At 52.7% G+C, this 20,061-nt stretch overlaps 1 protein-coding gene across 1 annotated transcript; it reads left to right on the top strand.

The window, feature by feature from the left end:
- Window positions 1–10,700: 10,700 nt before the first annotated feature.
- LOC311253999 (uncharacterized protein) lies at window positions 10,701–19,826 on the top strand (the record flags this gene model as incomplete). Its single annotated transcript, XM_084384428.1, has 10 exons — window positions 10,701–10,831; window positions 10,973–11,063; window positions 11,174–11,984; window positions 12,647–12,815; window positions 13,012–13,229; window positions 13,400–13,471; window positions 13,561–13,727; window positions 14,818–15,069; window positions 15,191–15,490; window positions 19,719–19,826. The coding sequence occupies 10 exons, from the start codon at window positions 10,701–10,703 to the stop codon at window positions 19,824–19,826; spliced, it is 2,319 nt and encodes a 772-aa protein (XP_084240554.1).
- Window positions 19,827–20,061: the final 235 nt, after the last annotated feature.

Raw genomic sequence — 20,061 nt, 5'->3', positions numbered from 1 at the left:
TGCCGAGCTCCCCGGTCCCTGGAGCTTAGCTTCCAGGAGGCCATCTCAGAGGGTCCTGGGGGTCATTTGGAGCGGATTGAGCGCTCACTTCCAAGGCCTCTGGAGCTCAGGGGCCCGGCTAGAGCAGCCGACGTGCCCAGCCTATGGAGGTCCACGGCTGGGCTTGTTGGTGCCGACCTCCCCGGTCCCTGGAGCTGAGCTTCCAGGAGGCCATCTCAGAGGGTCCTGGGGGTCATTTGGAGCGGATTGAGCGCTCACTTCCAAGGCCTCTGGAGCTCAGGGGCCCGGCTAGAGCAGCCGACGTGCCCAGCCTCTGGAGGTCCACGGCCGGGCTTGTTGGTGCCGAGCTCCCCGGTCCCTGGAGCTTAGCTTCCAGGAGGCCGTCTCAGAGGGTCCTGGGGGTCATTTGGAGCGGATTGAGCGCTCACTTCCAAGGCCTCTGGAGCTCAGGGGCCAGGCTAGAGCAGCCGACGTGCCCAGCCTCTGGAGGTCCACGGGCGGGCTTGTTGGTGCCGAGCTCCCCGGTCCCTGGAGCTTAGCTTCCAGGAGGCCATCTCAGAGGGTCCTGGGGGTCATTTGGAGCGGATTGAGCGCTCACTTCCAAGGTCTCTGGAGCTCAGGGGCCAGGCTGGAGCAGCGGACGTGCCCAGCCTCTGGAGGTCCACGGCCGGGCTTGTTGGTGCCGAGCTCCCCGGTCCCTGGAGCTTAGCTTCCAGGAGGCCGTCTCAGAGGGTCCTGGGGGTCATTTGGAGCGGATTGAGCGCTCACTTCCAAGGCCTCTGGAGCTCAGGGGCCCGGCTGGAGCAGCCGACGTGCCCAGCCTCTGGAGCTGACGTGCCCAGCCTATGGAGGTCCACGGCCGGGCTTGTTGGTGCCGAGCTCCCCGGTCCCTGGAGCTTAGCTTCCAGGAGGCCATCTCAGAGGGTCCTGGGGGTCATTTGGAGCGGATTGAGCGCTCACTTCCAAGGCCTCTGGAGCTCAGGGGCCCGGCTGGAGCAGCCGACGTGCCCAGCCTCTGGAGGTCCACGGCCGGGCTTGCGGGTGCCGACCTCCCCACCCTTGGTACTCCAGTTTTAATTACAAACGTAAAATCCTAATCACTAACACGTCCAAATTTTTCTGCGCCCCTGGTACTCCATTTTAAATTACAAAAATAAAATCCTAATCACTAACACTTCCAAATTTTCCCTGCACCCCTGGTACTCCAGTTTAAATGACAAACATAAAATCCCGATCACTAATACTTCCAAAAACCCTCGTCGGATTGACAAAGAAGACGATCCAGCGCGGGGGTCTCCGCATCTTGGATCGGCCGGCCGAAGCACCGCCGTATTTCCCGTGGTCACAGTCTAAATATTCGGGTAGGCTCTGGTCTTATTCTTGCTTTGCTTTGCTGGTTTCCAGTGTCATGGTGTGTTTCTTTTTAGCTCATGTGCGTCTGAGTAATAAGAAATAGAAAATGATAAATATTAAAAAAGGCTTCTCTATACAAAATACACATTTCAATTAATACATTTATGATATAGATGAGTGCGTTGATTGGCATTTGTGCTGTTTTGGTGTTATAATGTGTCCAACCTGTACCGATTCCAAAAATGAAATCATAATAACTAACACCTCCAAATTTTTCTGCGCCCCTGGTACTCCATCTTAAATTACAAAAATAAAATCCTAATCACTAACACTTCCAAATTTTCCCTGCGCCCCTGGTACTCCAGTGTGGACTTAGTCATATTTCGGCTAAGTCCAAAATGGAATACCAGGGGCACGAAAGCTGAAACGGAGTACCAGGGGCGCGAGCTTCCAGCGGGTGCGGCTATTGGCTTCATCCCAGGAGGTGTGCTTAAGTGTGGGTACGCAGGTCCGGCTGGGGCGCAAGGTTCCTGGAGAGTCCATCTCTGGCTCTCCACAGGGAGACTTCTGGAGCCGTCGTGCCCGCCTCTGGAGGTCCACGGCCGGGCTTGTTGGTGCCGCCCCCCCCCCGGTCCCTGGAGCTGAGCTTCCAGGAGGCCACCTCAGAGGGTCCTGGGGGTCATTTGGAGCGGATTGAGCGCTCACTTCCAAGGTCTCTGGAGCTCAGGGGCCAGGCTGGAGCAGCGGACGTGCCCAGCCTCTGGAGGTCCACGGCCGGGCTTGTTGGTGCCGACCTCCCCGGTCTCTGGAGCTGAGCTTCCAGGAGGCCATCTCAGAGGGTCCTGGGGGTCATTTGGAGCGGATTGAGCGCTCACTTCCAAGGTCTCTGGAGCTCAGGGGCCAGGCTAGAGCAGCCGACGTGCCCAGCCTCTGGAGGTCCACGGGCGGGCTTGTTGGTGCCGAGCTCCCCGGTCCCTGGAGCTTAGCTTCCAGGAGGCCATCTCAGAGGGTCCTGGGGGTCATTTGGAGCGGATTGAGCGCTCACTTCCAAGGCCTCTGGAGCTCAGGGGCCCGGCTGGAGCAGCCGACGTGCCCAGCCTCTGGAGCTGACGTGCCCAGCCTATGGAGGTCCACGGGCGGGCTTGTTGGTGCCGAGCTCCCCGGTCCCTGGAGCTTAGCTTCCAGGAGGCCATCTCAGAGGGTCCTGGGGGTCATTTGGAGCGGATTGAGCGCTCACTTCCAAGGCCTCTGGAGCTCAGGGGCCCGGCTAGAGCAGCCGACGTGCCCAGCCTCTGGAGGTCCACGGCCGGGCTTGTTGGTGCCGAGCTCCCCGGTCCCTGGAGCTTAGCTTCCAGGAGGCCGTCTCAGAGGGTCCTGGGGGTCATTTGGAGCGGATTGAGCGCTCACTTCCAAGGCCTCTGGAGCTCAGGGGCCCGGCTGGAGCAGCCGACGTGCCCAGCCTCTGGAGCTGACGTGCCCAGCCTCTGGAGGTCCACGGCCGGGCTTGTTGGTGCCGAGCTCCCCGGTCCCTGGAGCTTAGCTTCCAGGAGGCCATCTCAGAGGGTCCTGGGGGTCATTTGGAGCGGATTGAGCGCTCACTTCCAAGGCCTCTGGAGCTCAGGGGCCCGGCTAGAGCAGCCGACGTGCCCAGCCTCTGGAGGTCCACGGCCGGGCTTGTTGGTGCCGAGCTCCCCGGTCCCTGGAGCTCAGCTTCCAGGAGGCCATCTCAGAGGGTCCTGGGGGTCATTTGGAGCGGATTGAGCGCTCACTTCCAAGGCCTCTGGAGCTCAGGGGCCCGGCTAGAGCAGCCGACGTGCCCAGCCTATGGAGGTCCACGGCCGGGCTTGTTGGTGCCGACCTCCCCGGTCCCTGGAGCTGAGCTTCCAGGAGGCCATCTCAGAGGGTCCTGGGGGTCATTTGGAGCGGATTGAGCGCTCACTTCCAAGGTCTCTGGAGCTCAGGGGCCAGGCTAGAGCAGCCGACGTGCCCAGCCTCTGGAGGTCCACGGGCGGGCTTGTTGGTGCCGAGCTCCCCGGTCCCTGGAGCTTAGCTTCCAGGAGGCCATCTCAGAGGGTCCTGGGGGTCATTTGGAGCGGATTGAGCGCTCACTTCCAAGGCCTCTGGAGCTCAGGGGCCCGGCTGGAGCAGCCGACGTGCCCAGCCTCTGGAGCTGACGTGCCCAGCCTCTGGAGGTCCACGGGCGGGCTTGTTGGTGCCGAGCTCCCCGGTCCCTGGAGCTTAGCTTCCAGGAGGCCATCTCAGAGGGTCCTGGGGGTCATTTGGAGCGGATTGAGCGCTCACTTCCAAGGCCTCTGGAGCTCAGGGGCCCGGCTAGAGCAGCCGACATGCCCAGCCTCTGGAGGTCCACGGCCGGGCTTGTTGGTGCCGAGCTCCCCGGTCCCTGGAGCTTAGCTTCCAGGAGGCCGTCTCAGAGGGTCCTGGGGGTCATTTGGAGCGGATTGAGCGCTCACTTCCAAGGCCTCTGGAGCTCAGGGGCCCGGCTGGAGCAGCCGACGTGCCCAGCCTCTGGAGCTGACGTGCCCAGCCTATGGAGGTCCACGGCCGGGCTTGTTGGTGCCGAGCTCCCCGGTCCCTGGAGCTTAGCTTCCAGGAGGCCATCTCAGAGGGTCCTGGGGGTCATTTGGAGCGGATTGAGCGCTCACTTCCAAGGCCTCTGGAGCTCAGGGGCCCGGCTGGAGCAGCCGACGTGCCCAGCCTCTGGAGCTGACGTGCCCAGCCTATGGAGGTCCACGGCCGGGCTTGTTGGTGCCGAGCTCCCCGGTCCCTGGAGCTTAGCTTCCAGGAGGCCATCTCAGAGGGTCCTGGGGGTCATTTGGAGCGGATTGAGCGCTCACTTCCAAGGCCTCTGGAGCTCAGGGGCCCGGCTGGAGCAGCCGACGTGCCCAGCCTCTGGAGGTCCACGGCCGGGCTTGCGGGTGCCGACCTCCCCACCCTTGGTACTCCAGTTTTAATTACAAACGTAAAATCCTAATCACTAACACGTCCAAATTTTTCTGCGCCCCTGGTACTCCATTTTAAATTACAAAAATAAAATCCTAATCACTAACACTTCCAAATTTTCCCTGCACCCCTGGTACTCCAGTTTAAATGACAAACATAAAATCCCGATCACTAATACTTCCAAAAACCCTCGTCGGATTGACAAAGAAGACGATCCAGCGCGGGGGTCTCCGCATCTTGGATCGGCCGGCCGAAGCACCGCCGTATTTCCCGTGGTCACAGTCTAAATATTCGGGTAGGCTCTGGTCTTATTCTTGCTTTGCTTTGCTGGTTTCCAGTGTCATGGTGTGTTTCTTTTTAGCTCATGTGCGTCTGAGTAATAAGAAATAGAAAATGATAAATATTAAAAAAGGCTTCTCTATACAAAATACACATTTCAATTAATACATTTATGATATAGATGAGTGCGTTGATTGGCATTTGTGCTGTTTTGGTGTTATAATGTGTCCAACCTGTACCGATTCCAAAAATGAAATCATAATAACTAACACCTCCAAATTTTTCTGCGCCCCTGGTACTCCATCTTAAATTACAAAAATAAAATCCTAATCACTAACACTTCCAAATTTTCCCTGCGCCCCTGGTACTCCAGTGTGGACTTAGTCATATTTCGGCTAAGTCCAAAATGGAATACCAGGGGCACGAAAGCTGAAACGGAGTACCAGGGGCGCGAGCTTCCAGCGGGTGCGGCTATTGGCTTCATCCCAGGAGGTGTGCTTAAGTGTGGGTACGCAGGTCCGGCTGGGGCGCAAGGTTCCTGGAGAGTCCATCTCTGGCTCTCCACAGGGAGACTTCTGGAGCCGTCGTGCCCGCCTCTGGAGGTCCACGGCCGGGCTTGTTGGTGCCGCCCCCCCCCCGGTCCCTGGAGCTGAGCTTCCAGGAGGCCACCTCAGAGGGTCCTGGGGGTCATTTGGAGCGGATTGAGCGCTCACTTCCAAGGTCTCTGGAGCTCAGGGGCCAGGCTGGAGCAGCGGACGTGCCCAGCCTCTGGAGGTCCACGGCCGGGCTTGTTGGTGCCGACCTCCCCGGTCTCTGGAGCTGAACTTCCAGGAGGCCATCTCAGAGGGTCCTGGGGGTCATTTGGAGCGGATTGAGCGCTCACTTCCAAGGTCTCTGGAGCTCAGGGGCCAGGCTAGAGCAGCCGACGTGCCCAGCCTCTGGAGGTCCACGGGCGGGCTTGTTGGTGCCGAGCTCCCCGGTCCCTGGAGCTTAGCTTCCAGGAGGCCATCTCAGAGGGTCCTGGGGGTCATTTGGAGCGGATTGAGCGCTCACTTCCAAGGCCTCTGGAGCTCAGGGGCCCGGCTGGAGCAGCCGACGTGCCCAGCCTCTGGAGCTGACGTGCCCAGCCTCTGGAGGTCCACGGGCGGGCTTGTTGGTGCCGAGCTCCCCGGTCCCTGGAGCTTAGCTTCCAGGAGGCCATCTCAGAGGGTCCTGGGGGTCATTTGGAGCGGATTGAGCGCTCACTTCCAAGGCCTCTGGAGCTCAGGGGCCCGGCTAGAGCAGCCGACATGCCCAGCCTCTGGAGGTCCACGGCCGGGCTTGTTGGTGCCGAGCTCCCCGGTCCCTGGAGCTTAGCTTCCAGGAGGCCGTCTCAGAGGGTCCTGGGGGTCATTTGGAGCGGATTGAGCGCTCACTTCCAAGGCCTCTGGAGCTCAGGGGCCCGGCTGGAGCAGCCGACGTGCCCAGCCTCTGGAGCTGACGTGCCCAGCCTATGGAGGTCCACGGCCGGGCTTGTTGGTGCCGAGCTCCCCGGTCCCTGGAGCTTAGCTTCCAGGAGGCCATCTCAGAGGGTCCTGGGGGTCATTTGGAGCGGATTGAGCGCTCACTTCCAAGGCCTCTGGAGCTCAGGGGCCCGGCTGGAGCAGCCGACGTGCCCAGCCTCTGGAGCTGACGTGCCCAGCCTATGGAGGTCCACGGCCGGGCTTGTTGGTGCCGAGCTCCCCGGTCCCTGGAGCTTAGCTTCCAGGAGGCCATCTCAGAGGGTCCTGGGGGTCATTTGGAGCGGATTGAGCGCTCACTTCCAAGGCCTCTGGAGCTCAGGGGCCCGGCTGGAGCAGCCGACGTGCCCAGCCTCTGGAGCTGACGTGCCCAGCCTATGGAGGTCCACGGCCGGGCTTGTTGGTGCCGAGCTCCCCGGTCCCTGGAGCTTAGCTTCCAGGAGGCCATCTCAGAGGGTCCTGGGGGTCATTTGGAGCGGATTGAGCGCTCACTTCCAAGGCCTCTGGAGCTCAGGGGCCCGGCTGGAGCAGCCGACGTGCCCAGCCTCTGGAGGTCCACGGCCGGGCTTGCGGGTGCCGACCTCCCCACCCTTGGTACTCCAGTTTTAATTACAAACGTAAAATCCTAATCACTAACACGTCCAAATTTTTCTGCGCCCCTGGTACTCCATTTTAAATTACAAAAATAAAATCCTAATCACTAACACTTCCAAATTTTCCCTGCACCCCTGGTACTCCAGTTTAAATGACAAACATAAAATCCCGATCACTAATACTTCCAAAAACCCTCGTCGGATTGACAAAGAAGACGATCCAGCGCGGGGGTCTCCGCATCTTGGATCGGCCGGCCGAAGCACCGCCGTATTTCCCGTGGTCACAGTCTAAATATTCGGGTAGGCTCTGGTCTTATTCTTGCTTTGCTTTGCTGGTTTCCAGTGTCATGGTGTGTTTCTTTTTAGCTCATGTGCGTCTGAGTAATAAGAAATAGAAAATGATAAATATTAAAAAAGGCTTCTCTATACAAAATACACATTTCAATTAATACATTTATGATATAGATGAGTGCGTTGATTGGCATTTGTGCTGTTTTGGTGTTATAATGTGTCCAACCTGTACCGATTCCAAAAATGAAATCATAATAACTAACACCTCCAAATTTTTCTGCGCCCCTGGTACTCCATCTTAAATTACAAAAATAAAATCCTAATCACTAACACTTCCAAATTTTCCCTGCGCCCCTGGTACTCCAGTGTGGACTTAGTCATATTTCGGCTAAGTCCAAAATGGAATACCAGGGGCACGAAAGCTGAAACGGAGTACCAGGGGCGCGAGCTTCCAGCGGGTGCGGCTATTGGCTTCATCCCAGGAGGTGTGCTTAAGTGTGGGTACGCAGGTCCGGCTGGGGCGCAAGGTTCCTGGAGAGTCCATCTCTGGCTCTCCACAGGGAGACTTCTGGAGCCGTCGTGCCCGCCTCTGGAGGTCCACGGCCGGGCTTGTTGGTGCCGCCCCCCCCCCGGTCCCTGGAGCTGAGCTTCCAGGAGGCCACCTCAGAGGGTCCTGGGGGTCATTTGGAGCGGATTGAGCGCTCACTTCCAAGGTCTCTGGAGCTCAGGGGCCAGGCTGGAGCAGCGGACGTGCCCAGCCTCTGGAGGTCCACGGCCGGGCTTGTTGGTGCCGACCTCCCCGGTCTCTGGAGCTGAGCTTCCAGGAGGCCATCTCAGAGGGTCCTGGGGGTCATTTGGAGCGGATTGAGCGCTCACTTCCAAGGTCTCTGGAGCTCAGGGGCCAGGCTAGAGCAGCCGACGTGCCCAGCCTCTGGAGGTCCACGGGCGGGCTTGTTGGTGCCGAGCTCCCCGGTCCCTGGAGCTTAGCTTCCAGGAGGCCATCTCAGAGGGTCCTGGGGGTCATTTGGAGCGGATTGAGCGCTCACTTCCAAGGCCTCTGGAGCTCAGGGGCCCGGCTGGAGCAGCCGACGTGCCCAGCCTCTGGAGCTGACGTGCCCAGCCTATGGAGGTCCACGGGCGGGCTTGTTGGTGCCGAGCTCCCCGGTCCCTGGAGCTTAGCTTCCAGGAGGCCATCTCAGAGGGTCCTGGGGGTCATTTGGAGCGGATTGAGCGCTCACTTCCAAGGCCTCTGGAGCTCAGGGGCCCGGCTAGAGCAGCCGACGTGCCCAGCCTCTGGAGGTCCACGGCCGGGCTTGTTGGTGCCGAGCTCCCCGGTCCCTGGAGCTTAGCTTCCAGGAGGCCGTCTCAGAGGGTCCTGGGGGTCATTTGGAGCGGATTGAGCGCTCACTTCCAAGGCCTCTGGAGCTCAGGGGCCCGGCTGGAGCAGCCGACGTGCCCAGCCTCTGGAGCTGACGTGCCCAGCCTCTGGAGGTCCACGGCCGGGCTTGTTGGTGCCGAGCTCCCCGGTCCCTGGAGCTTAGCTTCCAGGAGGCCATCTCAGAGGGTCCTGGGGGTCATTTGGAGCGGATTGAGCGCTCACTTCCAAGGCCTCTGGAGCTCAGGGGCCCGGCTAGAGCAGCCGACGTGCCCAGCCTCTGGAGGTCCACGGCCGGGCTTGTTGGTGCCGAGCTCCCCGGTCCCTGGAGCTCAGCTTCCAGGAGGCCATCTCAGAGGGTCCTGGGGGTCATTTGGAGCGGATTGAGCGCTCACTTCCAAGGCCTCTGGAGCTCAGGGGCCCGGCTAGAGCAGCCGACGTGCCCAGCCTATGGAGGTCCACGGCCGGGCTTGTTGGTGCCGACCTCCCCGGTCCCTGGAGCTGAGCTTCCAGGAGGCCATCTCAGAGGGTCCTGGGGGTCATTTGGAGCGGATTGAGCGCTCACTTCCAAGGTCTCTGGAGCTCAGGGGCCAGGCTAGAGCAGCCGACGTGCCCAGCCTCTGGAGGTCCACGGGCGGGCTTGTTGGTGCCGAGCTCCCCGGTCCCTGGAGCTTAGCTTCCAGGAGGCCATCTCAGAGGGTCCTGGGGGTCATTTGGAGCGGATTGAGCGCTCACTTCCAAGGCCTCTGGAGCTCAGGGGCCCGGCTGGAGCAGCCGACGTGCCCAGCCTCTGGAGCTGACGTGCCCAGCCTCTGGAGGTCCACGGGCGGGCTTGTTGGTGCCGAGCTCCCCGGTCCCTGGAGCTTAGCTTCCAGGAGGCCGTCTCAGAGGGTCCTGGGGGTCATTTGGAGCGGATTGAGCGCTCACTTCCAAGGCCTCTGGAGCTCAGGGGCCCGGCTGGAGCAGCCGACGTGCCCAGCCTCTGGAGCTGACGTGCCCAGCCTCTGGAGGTCCACGGCCGGGCTTGTTGGTGCCGAGCTCCCCGGTCCCTGGAGCTTAGCTTCCAGGAGGCCATCTCAGAGGGTCCTGGGGGTCATTTGGAGCGGATTGAGCGCTCACTTCCAAGGCCTCTGGAGCTCAGGGGCCCGGCTAGAGCAGCCGACGTGCCCAGCCTCTGGAGGTCCACGGCCGGGCTTGTTGGTGCCGAGCTCCCCGGTCCCTGGAGCTCAGCTTCCAGGAGGCCATCTCAGAGGGTCCTGGGGGTCATTTGGAGCGGATTGAGCGCTCACTTCCAAGGCCTCTGGAGCTCAGGGGTCCGGCTAGAGCAGCTGACGCGTTTATATACATATATACACCAATACATATTTATGTATATATATATATATATATATATATATATATATATATATATATATATATACACACATATATACATATATGTATATATATATATATATATATATATATACATACTTAAATCATAACTAATAAATACTCTGTAATTGAATGATGTCATATATGTCAAGACAGACATATATCAAGACAAGCATGGCACGTATTCCATATAAGTGAACCTCTATCCTAAATTATGTCCATGCTCTGATTGGCCGAGAGCGAGCCAATGAAAGGCTTTAAATAGCCCTTCCATCAAGTGCATCCATTTAGATGCACTTGTTGGATGCAACACTGAGGTAAGACCAATTTCAAGTCATCATCTAACGCTACTAATGCTTCCATATTTGCAATGAGATTCACTAAATAACATCCAGAAAGTGAATATTTCTCACTAAGACTTCCAAATTCAGCCTAATTTCTACTAATTGATTCCAGAAAGTGAATATTTCTTACCAAGGCTTCCAAATTCAGCCTAATTTCTACTAATTGATTCCAGAAAGTGAATATTTCTCACTAAGACTTCCAAATTCAGCCTAATTTCTACTAATTGATTCCAGAAAGTGAATATTTCTTACCAAGGCTTCCAAATTCAGCCTAATTTTTACTAATTGATTTCAGAAAGTGAATATTTATTACAAGGCTTCCAAATTCAGCCTCATTTCTACTAATTGATTCCAGAAAGTGAATATTTATTACCAAGGCTTCCAAATTCAGCCTAATTTCTACTAAATTATTCCAGAAAGTGGTTATGTATTACTAAGGCTTGCAATTTGGGTGTAATAATGACTAGGTCTTCAAAATACTGAATATCATTAATATCGCGCGTCCGCCTCGGTGGTGAGTGTGTGTGTGTGTGTGTGTGTGGGGGGGGGGGGGGGGTAATGAGTAACGATAACGGACTAATAAACTAATAGACTAATAACGTCTGTCTGCTTGTCTTCACCAGAGAAAAAGATGCCACGGAGTCCAGTCCCGTGTCCAGTCTGTGCGGTGCCCTATGTTGCTGTTCGCCAGCATCTGGTCAAGTACCACCAGATTGGAAACTCCATAGAATTGAAGCTGCTCCTCGGCTACGCTTCGGCGACGTAAGTACCGTTCGGTGGCTCTGATGAATCGCGTCTCACACCTCCGCTTTTGTTTCCTTAATGGTGTCGCGTTTATTATTGTTAATTTTGAATTGTCATTTTTTTCTTTTCTTTTTTTTTCTTTTCTTCTCTTATTTCCAGCCATAACGGCAGGCTAACATGTCCCATATGCAAACGCAAAAAGCTATCCCGGCTGGACAAGCATGTGGAGAATATGCACGGCGGGCTGAAGGTTAGTTCCTCTGTCCGCCTTGATTTAAAATACACAATATCAACATGTGCTATTGGCGTACACGTGTCGTGCTGAGATTTAACCTTCAATGTGCTTTCTTGCCATTACAGAAAGAGACTCAGAAAAATATTCTGAGGATCGCCAAACGGAGTGCCAAATTGAAAGCCCTGAGGAGGCTGAGGAAGTCCAATCCCCTGCCAGCGATGATGACCACCCTGGACCAGGAGAAGCTGACGTCGAGCAGTGATGGAGATGGAGATGGAGATGAGGATGGAGATGGAGATGAGGATGGAGATGAGGATGGAGTTGGAGATGCCACCGCCAGCCCCAGCAGCAGCAGCGCCAGCGCCAGTGCCAGCGCCAGCACCAGCACCAGCCACAGCGCCAGCACCAGCACTCTCTCTTCCTGTGGTCATGCCTTACCTCTACGGAAAAACTGTAACGGCTGCGTCGGTCTCAGGGTAAGAATTCACCGGCTGAGGAGCGACACGAATACTTGGATGACATCATCGACTCCTTCTCGGGAGCAGCAGGAGTCCACCCAGCAGCAGCAGCAGCAGCAGGAGGAGGAGGAGGAGTTGTCCACCCCTTCTCTTCATCATCATGATCAGCAGCAGCAGTCCTCCACCCCGCAGCACCCGCAGCAGTCGTCCACCCCGCAGCAGCAGCAGTCGTCCACCCCGCAGCAGTCGTCCACCCCGCAGCAGCAGCAGTCGTCCACCCCGCAGCACCCGCAGCAGTCGTCCACCCCGCAGCACCTGCAGTCGCCGTCCACCCCTCACCAGCAGCAGTCGTCGTCCTCTTCGTCCACCACGCCAAAGAAGATGCTGGAGTACAACCCTCAGACTCCAGGGAGTTCTGCGCGTAAAAAATTCGAGAGGAGAAAAATTGTGAGCGACCCGACCAAGCTACCTCGCTATGGTATTTACATTTTTGTATTACTCGCATATAAGATATTCTTGTTGTTTATGTTGTTGTTGTTGTTCTCCTAATAATCGATACAATTTGCTAATAATTCCAAAAAACAAATTTTAATCTCTTTATCTTTCACATATTGTATCCACATCGCACGTGCGTTTGGTGCAGGTTTTCCAAATAATCGATACAATTTGCTAATAATTCCAAAAAACAAATTTTAATCTCTTTATCTTTCACATATTGTATCCACATCGCACGTGCGTTTGGTGCAGGTTTTCCAAATAATCGATACAATTTGCTAATAATTCCAAAAAGCGAATTTTAATCTCTTTATCTTTCACATATTGTATCCACATCGCACGTGCGTTTGGTGCAGGTTTTCCAAATAATCGATACAATTTGCTAATAATTCCAAAAAGCGAATTTTAATCTCTTTATCTTTCACATATTGTATCCACATCGCACGTGCGTTTGGTGCAGGTTTTCCAAATAATCGATACAATTTGCTAATAATTCCAAAAAGCGAATTTTAATCTCTTTATCTTTCACATATTGTATCCACATCGCACGTGCGTTTTGTGCAGGTTTTCCAAATAATCGATACAATTTGCTAATAATTCCAAACAACCCTTATAACAATAAAATTCTCTTTCCCTTTCACACAGAAAAAATTCTCGACTTGTGGTTCAAGAACATCGCCGCTGGAAACAGGAGACAGGAGGAGAACGCGAGGATGCGGGTTGCACACGCCCGACGGTGGATGCTCTTCATGGCAGACCGCAGTATACCGGAGATGACGTTCAGTTTTTTGAGAAACACTGAGAGGCTGCTTGAGTAAATACTTTAATACTCTTTTTAACTTTCTTGTGTCTATCAAACACTACGTGTAACCGAGAGGAAGGGAGAGAGTAGCACGTTGCAAATCTACTAGGTGTGCTAATCTGTGTGTGTGTGTGTGTGTGTGTGTCTCTCTCTCTCTCTCTCTCTCTCTCTCTCTCTCTCACTCACTCTCTCTCACTCACTCACTCAGATGGCGGGACACGCTCAAAAAATATGCTGTCACAACGCAGCTAATTATTCTTGGCAACGTGAGGGCATTTCTACAATTCCTCTTGGAGGCACAACTCCAGGAGGTCAAGGCTCCTCAAAAATTACTGAGAGGAGTTATTTTCATCTTGAAGTCTGCTGCAAGAATGTGCAAAAAGGACATTGTGACGCATCGGCAATCTGTCAGGATGAAAAAAACTAGTAGGTTTAACCGCATCTGTTTTTATTTTTTATTTATTCTTATTCTTACTATTTTATTATTATTATTATTATTATTGTTATTATTTATTCATTTATTTATTTATTTATTTTTATCTCGCCAGTCACGACATCATCATTTACTTGAAATCCGGTTTGTGTCTGACTTTCAGGTTTGCTTGTGAAGGCCGCCCACATCAGCTCCTACCTCCGGCAGGTGCGAAGAGAGATACCGGCTGCACTGCGTAAGTATTTCGGTTACCGGCGTTTGAAAACTCAGATAAGACGAAGATGGTTGTGGCACGCTAGTTGAAAATGTCCTTCTGCTTTACAGTGCGCCTGGAAAAACGGCCAAACAGAAAAAAGTTGGATCATTTCTACGGACTCATCGCCGGATTCATTGTCTGTACGACGGGCCACAGGAGGGGGGTCCTGGCAAACCTAAAGGTGGAGGAGGTGACGGCGGCAGACTGTGACAGGAATGGCAGACGTATAATTGGGGTAAGAGCGTGCTGTGTTGGCAGACTTGGAGATGTATTTCGTGCAGTGTTTTCCAAATAGTCGATACAATTTGCTAATAATTACAAACAACGCATTTTAGTCTCTTTATCTTTCACATATTGCATCCGCAAAGCACGTGCGTTTGGAGGTGCGTTTCGTGCAGTGTTTTCCAAATAGTCGCTACAATTTGCTAATAATTACAAACAACGCATTTTAGTCTCTTTATCTTTCACATATTGCATCCGCAAAGCACGTGCGTTTGGAGGTGCGTTTCGTGCAGTGTTTTCCAAATAGTCGATACAATTTGCTAATAATTACAAACAACGCATTTTAGTCTCTTTATCTTTCACATATTGCATCCGCAAAGCACGTGCGTTTGGAGGTGCGTTTCGTGCAGTGTTTTCCAAATAGTGGATACAATTTGCTAATAATTACAAACAACGCATTTTAGTCTCTTTATCTTTCACATATTGCATCCGCAAAGCACGTGCGTTTGGAGGTGCGTTTCCTGCAGTGTTTTCCAAATAGTGGATACAATTTGCTAATAATTACAAACAACGCATTTTAGTCTCTTTATCTTTCACATATTGCATCCGCAAAGCACGTGCGTTTGGAGGTGCGTTTCCTGCAGTGTTTTCCAAATAGTCGCTACAATTTGCTAATAATTACAAACAACGCATTTTAGTCTCTTTATCTTTCACATATTGCATCCGCAAAGCACGTGCGTTTGGAGGTGCGTTTCCTGCAGTGTTTTCCAAATAGTCGATACAATTTGCTAATAATTACAAACAACGCATTTTAGTCTCTTTATCTTTCACATATTGCATCCGCAAAGCACGTGCGTTTGGAGGTGTGTTTCGTGCAGTGTTTTCCAAATAGTGGATACAATTTGCTAATAATTTTAAATAGTCGATCCATACTTGCTAATAGTTCCAAAGAAAGTATTTTAATCTCTTTATCTTTCAGATAATGTATCCATATCACAGTGCGTAATTATTTGCTTTATTGATTTCTTTTCTCGCTCTCTCACTCTCTCTCTCTCTCTCTCTCTCTCTCTGTCTCTCTCTCTCTCTCTCTCTCACTCTCTCAGGTCACACAGCACAAGACGAAGGAAACGTTTGGTCGCGCTCTCATTCCTTTGAATAAGGAGGAGTACCTTTGGCTCAGCAGATTCATCTACCACCGACACAAATTCAAGTGCGGCGACTCTGAGATTTTTTTCTCTAATTCCAATGGTGGCCCCTACAACGTACTCCTGGAGTCCTTCCAGGCCACCTGGAAAGGTTTCGGCCTACCGGGGAGTCCGACCTTCAATCTGATCCGCAGCAGCATCAGCACCTGCGTAAGAATTCTTATTATTTTTTTATTTATTTATTTAATTTTTTTAATATTCAATCGGTTCGAGTTTTGACCAGCTAATAAGTGTTTTTCCTCAACTTGTTTTATGTCTTCTCTTTTTGTAGATCGGGAGGTCTTTGGACACTAGCAAGAAGTCCAGCGTCCGCAGGTTGATGTGCCACTCGAATGCAACAGCTGAGAAGTTTTACGAGGCAGATCTGGACTTCAAGGAGGCTTTCGAGTCGAGGGCTCACACCGCCGACGCTCTGTGTCAGAACACTGAAAGGATTGAAGAAAAAGAGTCGGACTCGGAAGATGGTGATGGTGATGGTGCTGCTGCTGCTGCTGCTGCGGAGGAGGAGGAGGAGGAGGAGGAGGAGGAGGACAACAACGACGACAACGACGAGGACAAGGAGGAGGAGGAAGTGTCAAAAAAAGACAATTCACAGACACAGGAAGACGGAGAAAGGGGACAGAAAGAGACTGATAAAGAAATGAAAAAGCAACCCAGGAACAAGGGGAGATCAAAAAAGCCAATGATGACCAGACTACAGAGGAAGAAAAGGGACAAGAAAAGAGCTGAAGCCCCTGACCAGGCAGAGAAGGGAATGGATGAGGGGTCTGCCAAACTCCCAGACGCAGACAAAGACGCTACACAGGGGATGAGCTCAAAGAAGAGGAAGAGGAAGAGAAAAGAAAAAGTTAGAAAGAGTAAGAAGATAAAGGAGGAAAAGCAAGAAAAAACGTTGGTTTACGAGAACCTTTCCTCGGATGACTCGAATTTGCCATCCACGAGACGATCTGACCACATAACGGACGTGGTCTGCCTCTCATCCACAGGGGATGACTCAGGCGTGGAAGACATGGTGATGGCAGCACAGGCCCCTCAGCCACCAGCGCAGGCCCCCGATCCACCAGCTTCACAGGCCCCCAATCCACCAGCTTCACAGGCCCCCGATCCACCAGCTTCACAGGCCCCGGATCCACCAGCGCCACAGGCCCCCGATCCACCAGCTTCACAGGCCGCCGATCCACCAGCTTCACAGGCCCCCGATCCACCAGCTTCACAGGCCCCCGATCCACCAGCTTCACATGCCCCCGATCCACCAGCTTCACAGGCCCCCGATCCACCAGCTTCACAGGCCCCCGATCCACCAGCTTCACAGGCCCCCGATCCACCAGCTTCACAGGCCCCCGATCCACCAGCGCCACAGGCCCCCGATCCACCAGCTTCACAGGCGCCCGATCCACCAGCTTCACAGGCCCCCGATCCACCAGCTTCACAGGCCCCCGATCCACCAGCGCCACAGGCCCCCGATCCACCAGCGCCTCAGGCCCCCGAACCACCACCTCCACAGGCCCCCGATCCACCACCTCCACAGGCCCCCGATCCACCACCTCCACAGGCCCCCGATCCACCAGCGCAGGCCCCCGATCCACAAGCGCAGGCCCCCGATCCACCACCTCCACAGGCCCCCGATCCACCACCTCCACAGGCCCCCGATCCACCAGCGCAGGCCCCCGATCCACAAGCGCAGGCCCCCGATCCACCAGCTTCACAGGCCCCCGATCCACCAGCTTCACAGGCCCCGGATCCACCAGCTTCACAGGCCCCCGATCCACCAGCTTCACAGGCCCCCGATCCACCAGCTTCACAGGCCCCCAATCCACCAGCTTCACAGGCCCCCGATCCACCAGCGCCACAGGCCCCCGATCCACCAGCTTCACAGGCGCCCGATCCACCAGCTTCACAGGCCCCCGATCCACCAGCTTCACAGGCCCCCGATCCACCAGCGCCACAGGCCCCCGATCCACCAGCGCCTCAGGCCCCCGAACCACCACCTCCACAGGCCCCCGATCCACCACCTCCACAGGCCCCCGATCCACCAGCGCAGGCCCCCGATCCACAAGCGCAGGCCCCCGATCCACCACCTCCACAGGCCCCCGATCCACCACCTCCACAGGCCCCCGATCCACCAGCGCAGGCCCCCGATCCACAAGCGCAGGCCCCCGATCCACCACCTCCACAGGCCCCCGATCCACCAGTGCAGGCCCCCGATCCACAAGCGCAGGCCCCCGATCCACCACCTCCACAGGCCCCCGATCCACCACCTCCACAGGCCCCCGATCCACCAGCTTCACAGGCCCCCGATCCACCAGCTTCACAGGCCCCCGATCCACCAGCGCCACAGGCCCCCGATCCACCAGCTTCACAGGCCCCCGATCCACCAGCGCCACAGGCCCCTGATCAAGCTGCAGGCAAGGCCCCTCATCCACCAGCAGACTTGGGATGAAAAGCTGGCCGAAATCTGCCAAATAAACAGTCATGGACTTGGACTTGAGTGTCCATTTTGCTGATGTCACTGTGTTTGTTTGTTGTTTGCTTTTGTTGTTTGATGTTTTTGTTTTTTTACAGCATTTTGCAGTGAATAAAAGTTCACAGTTAACTTGATCATTGCTTCCTCTTTCTTTGTTTTTAGAGGGTCTGTCATCAACGACAAAGAGGAGATAAAAATCACTAATCCTTCCAGCATTTCGATTGAAATGCCTAAATTGCTATTGATACAGATAACTGAACCTTCCAATCTAAAAATATTAATCACTAATGGTTCCGGGTTTTGAATTCTGATGAATTAACTGATTTTAAATCAGCCATTGCTGGCTCTAAGTTTGACAGTCTAACTTTTTCAAATACAAATGTAGATGGTTACTGCTTCAAAATAAAAATAAAAAAGGTTTACTATTGAAGAACTGGTTGAATATTGGCATCCATAGTAAAGTGTTTCAAACATTCAAGTTTAAGAATCGGAATTGCTTTATTGTCCCACATGGGGGAAATATGTTTGCCACAGCATCCAAAGGACAGAATATTACAATGACAGACAGAACAAAACAACAGCAGCAGCAGACGGCGGCAGCGGCGGCTCTTCTTCTTCTCTTTCGGTATTTACAAACATCCGTAAGTAGAATAGAACAAAACAAAGGAACAAGGACGCAGAAAACAAACAAAGACACTTGCTTGTAAACAGGCCAATCCCAGTTGAGAATATGACTTCCTGGGATGAGCTAACAAGCTTCATCACACATTTTTTCAAATCCAAAATGAAAAATTCAAATAAGTGATTCTTGATCCTAAATTGAATCCAAAAACGGCATCTCATAATTCGAGCCTGTAGCCCAATTGGCCGCTGAGTACGAGCCAATGAGACGCACTGTTGGGAGAGCATAAGAGGCAGCGCTTGCATTCGCATGCATTTGTTGGACGCGTAAATGAGGTAAGGTAAATTCCAGAAATGTGATATAAAGTTGTTTTTTACCATCAATCTTTATCACTAAGGCTTCTTCCAAATTTAAAATGACATTCGCAAAATAATTCCGGAAGGTGAATCTTTATCACTAAGGCTTCTTCCAAATCTACTATAAAATTAGCTAAATTATTTCAGAAAGTGATTATATATTACTAAATCTCCCAAATTTAGCATAATTTCGCTAAATGATCCCGAAAGTGAATATGAATTACCAAGGCTTCCAAATTCTGCATAATAATCCATAATTGATTCCATAAAGTGAATATTTATTACTTACTTCTTCCAAATATAACAAGACTCGCTAAATAACACCAGAAGGTGAATCTTTATCGCTAAGGCTTCCAAGTTTGACTTAAAAGTACTTTGTGTTCCAAATAGCTCATCTGAAGCCCTAAATCTTCAATTCTTCTTCTTCTTCTTCTTCTTCTTCTTCTTCTTCGAGAGAGAGAGAGATAGCGAGTGCCATTATCTTGTCGTCGGTCTTTAGAGGAAGGGTCGTCGTTCTTGAAATCGGCCAAGCGCCCATCTCTCACGTTTGCTTTTCTTCACCAGGGGAGACGATGCCCACCAGTCTTGCTCCCCCCTCCAATCTGCATGTCTTCGTTCCCGTTGTGCAATGCCATCCTGCTGAGGGTATGCCATTTTCTCAGAATGCAATCTTCCTCTTTCAGTCTAAAACAGAAGGAAATATGACAATAAATAATGTTCTGCATTACAACATTTGGAATGATGGAATGATTGTCCATTTAAAAAAAGAGAAGGCAAGGTTTTCTCACCATCTGTTGTGTCACAAAAACAGCTGGATGAAGGTTGGTGTTTGTAACTCGCTGCGGTATCTACGAAGCAATCTGGAAATATAGCGGAGAAACACATTTGCGATGGGTAAAGGAAGGATAAAAAGGCATTATGCGTTGGTCTTTCTGCACAGATTTCAATATCACATATTTACGATCTGAATATTTCTGCCGTCATTTAGGTACTGCAATTGAAAATGGCGATGGATCGCACTGTATCGTAATATGGTGAGCGCAGTGTCTCAAATTCTTTGTTATCTGTCTTGTGGATGTGGATATTACTCAAAGCTTAATGTGCGTATTTACTCTCGAATGGCCATCCCTGTTTAGGCAACCACCTGATGATGTCGGAAAATACCGTGTAAGTGTTAAAAGCATCTACCACCGTGGCCAAAGACTGTAAATATGAAATCGGATGACCGTTTGTTTGTTTGTTTCTTTCTTTCTTTCTTTCTTTCTTTCTTTCTTTCCTTCTCTGTCTCTCTGTCTGTCTGACTGAATGTCTGTCTGTCTGACTGACTGTGTGTTGTTTTTTTCCCCCCCTTTCTTAGTGCGCGGATCCCTTCGACTGTGGCATCGCTCTGCTGGCTCTTGTTCTCGTCCTCCTGTTGACCTACATCTTCTACCTGTTAGTGCGCTGTAAGTTTGGACACGGTTGAGAGACAAAAAAAACCCCCCACACCCTTTGGTTGAGCCCAGAAGACTTGCAAGTTGATTTAAAGAGAAGGCTTTAAGACTCTAAAAATATGATCTTGCATAATTAAGGCATTCCAAAGACAGATATGTCAATCACTCGTCTTAAAAATCTGAACTGAAGGATCATTTCGAACCAATTCCAAATAGTGGATAAAAATGACTAAAGGTTCCAACTTGCTATTTCTTTCTGCTAATTCT

The sequence above is a fragment of the Pagrus pagrus genome (genome assembly GCF_965226575.1).
Source record: "Pagrus pagrus genome assembly, contig: HAP1_SCAFFOLD_121, whole genome shotgun sequence".
NCBI lineage: Eukaryota > Metazoa > Chordata > Actinopteri > Spariformes > Sparidae > Pagrus > Pagrus pagrus.
The sequence above is the reverse complement of the archived record's forward strand: the minus strand, read 5'-3'. Positions and strand labels throughout refer to the sequence as shown.